This window comes from Austrofundulus limnaeus, unplaced genomic scaffold (assembly GCF_001266775.1).
Source record: "Austrofundulus limnaeus strain Quisiro unplaced genomic scaffold, Austrofundulus_limnaeus-1.0 Scaffold643, whole genome shotgun sequence".
NCBI lineage: Eukaryota > Metazoa > Chordata > Actinopteri > Cyprinodontiformes > Rivulidae > Austrofundulus > Austrofundulus limnaeus.
In genome coordinates this window covers 158203-160317 of record NW_013953045.1, presented here as the reverse complement: position 1 = coordinate 160317, position 2115 = coordinate 158203, and the positions used below count along the sequence as shown (strand labels likewise).

At 37.2% G+C, this 2115-nt stretch overlaps 1 protein-coding gene across 1 annotated transcript in view; it reads right to left on the bottom strand.

Annotated features, from left to right (window-relative positions):
* LOC106531497 (electrogenic sodium bicarbonate cotransporter 1) overlaps nt 1–2115 on the bottom strand; it is a gene marked incomplete in the record, with an annotated part of 80724 nt that overhangs the window by 59520 nt on the left and 19089 nt on the right. The window contains 1 exon segment of the mRNA XM_014027375.1: nt 740–919. Within this exon segment, the coding sequence (XP_013882829.1) occupies nt 740–919 (180 nt within the window).

The following is a 2115-nucleotide window of genomic DNA, read 5'->3' as shown; positions in this document are numbered from 1 at the left end:
TTTTGTTCGTATCTGAAAAAAATCGTAGAATACGAAAACATCGGTGAATGCCACAAATTCTCCTAAATCACTCGTACGCACAACTTAAGAACAAATCTGTGCGTACCAACGGTTCTTGCATGAGGCCCATCGTTCTCTTTAAAATTTGCTTCTGCAGACTTAGTCCATTTTAGTTTTTACCTACAGTCCTGCTAATTTGCTACATATGGTTGAATGAACTTTGACCTTCGGTAGTGGTTCAAAATGAAGACTGAATTCACTAAACCTGTGAGATGTTATGGAAATCACATCATTTTTTTAAACAGCTCAAACACCAAAGTGTTCTTTTAGCTTCAACTTTTACAATCTTATGTTATATTTTCGGGCTGCAGATGTATTTTTGTTTAATTTTTTCTAGTTTTTAATCCATCTCCAGTCAGGTCACAGACTGAGAAAAAGTTCTCATTCATTTAACTCGTGTATTCCTTCTGCCAAACCCCTGCTTTCCTTTCCGATTCAGTGACTCATTCGTCACCAATCCAGAAGAGTGCAGCGTTAATCACCTGGGTGGAAGATAAAACCCCTCTTTGTGTTAACTTTACACACATTAAGCCGCTCCGTTGTCATTTTAAGATTAGCTTGTCGGGTCTTCCCATGGGCTTGGTTACCACCCAGCTCTCTCTGCTCAAACGGCACAACACTGACAACCTTTATGCTGCGTTTGTTCTGCAGAAATGTCTTCGCTTCGAGCAGCACTCACTGAGAGGTTTGAGGATGTTGGTGCAGGAATCGTCTGCGTTCTCCAAGTCCGACTTGTAGACTTCCACGCTCTGCTCGGCCCGTTCCCGCCTCTCCTTGTGGCTGGACTTGCGTCTGTGGCGTCTCCTCCTCGGGCGGTAGCTCTTGGGAACGTGAACGCCGATGTACACCGTGTGGTGACCTGTGACGGCAACATGGAGATTAAACCACAACTAAAGAAACTGCACTCACTGCCAAAATGCTAGTGTGAATGCTTCATGCTGAAACTGAACTGAAAATATTTAATAGGAAAAGTGTTAATGTGAGCTCACTTTGAAAAACTGAAATAAAGCATAAAAATGGTAAAAAAGGAGCACAAATCTAGTTGAAAACAGCTAAAAACTAAAAGCTAAAATAGCTGAATATAGCTGAAAACATCTGTAAGAAGCATAAATAGCACTAGGTAGCAGTAAAAACGTATTAAAAGTAGAAAAAAGCAGAATAGCTAAAGTAGCATAATGTAGCAAACAAGTATAGAATAAGCTAAAGGTAACAGCCACAATTTGAAATTAGCACCCAGTTGAAATATAGCTGAAAAATAACTAAAACAGTAAAAAAGGCAGAAAAAACATAAAATCACATAAAAATTATAATTTGTAGTAAAACAACTAAGACAGCAGAAATTTTCAGTAAAACAGCTAAAAAGTAGCTAGAAATTATTTAATTAGCATAAGGAGCACAAGTTTACTATCCTTAGCTAAAAAAGGTGTAATAGCTACAAAAAATGTGTATTTAGCTTAGAAAATCTAACCTTAGCTAATAGCAGGTAAACATTAGGTAAAATTTCAGCAAATAGTTAAATAAAGCAGAAAGCATCTGAAAGAAACATAAATAGCACAAAGTAGCAAGAAAAAGCAGAAAAAAGTAGAAAGAGCAGAAGAATAGCAAAAAGAAGCAAAATTTTAGCTGAAATAGCAGAAAAAAGCTAAAATTAACAAAAAAAAGTAGCTAAAATTAGCAAAAGAAAGTGAAAAGGATCATAACCAGGACAAAATGTGTAAGGTGCTGTAAAGATTTAAAAGCATTTTAAATTAGATTGTTATTTTCAGGATGTTGAAAACAGCTCCATTCATTTTCACTGGCAAAAAAGTGGCTAAAAATGTGAAATAGCTAAAGGAAAGTATTGTAGGGGTCACCTCGAGTGAAATTATCAAGGAAACTGTTTTGGACTCTCAGTCCTCTGATGGGCCTCTAAAGGGACAAGAACTCTGTTCCCCTTATGTTCGGTTTTTTAACCTAGGAACTCAGAGAAATCACAACAAGCCCGGCCGAACATTAATGACACCAGAGACCAGTAAGATTTATAGTTTCACTTTGCAAAGAGGAGAAGTTCAGTGA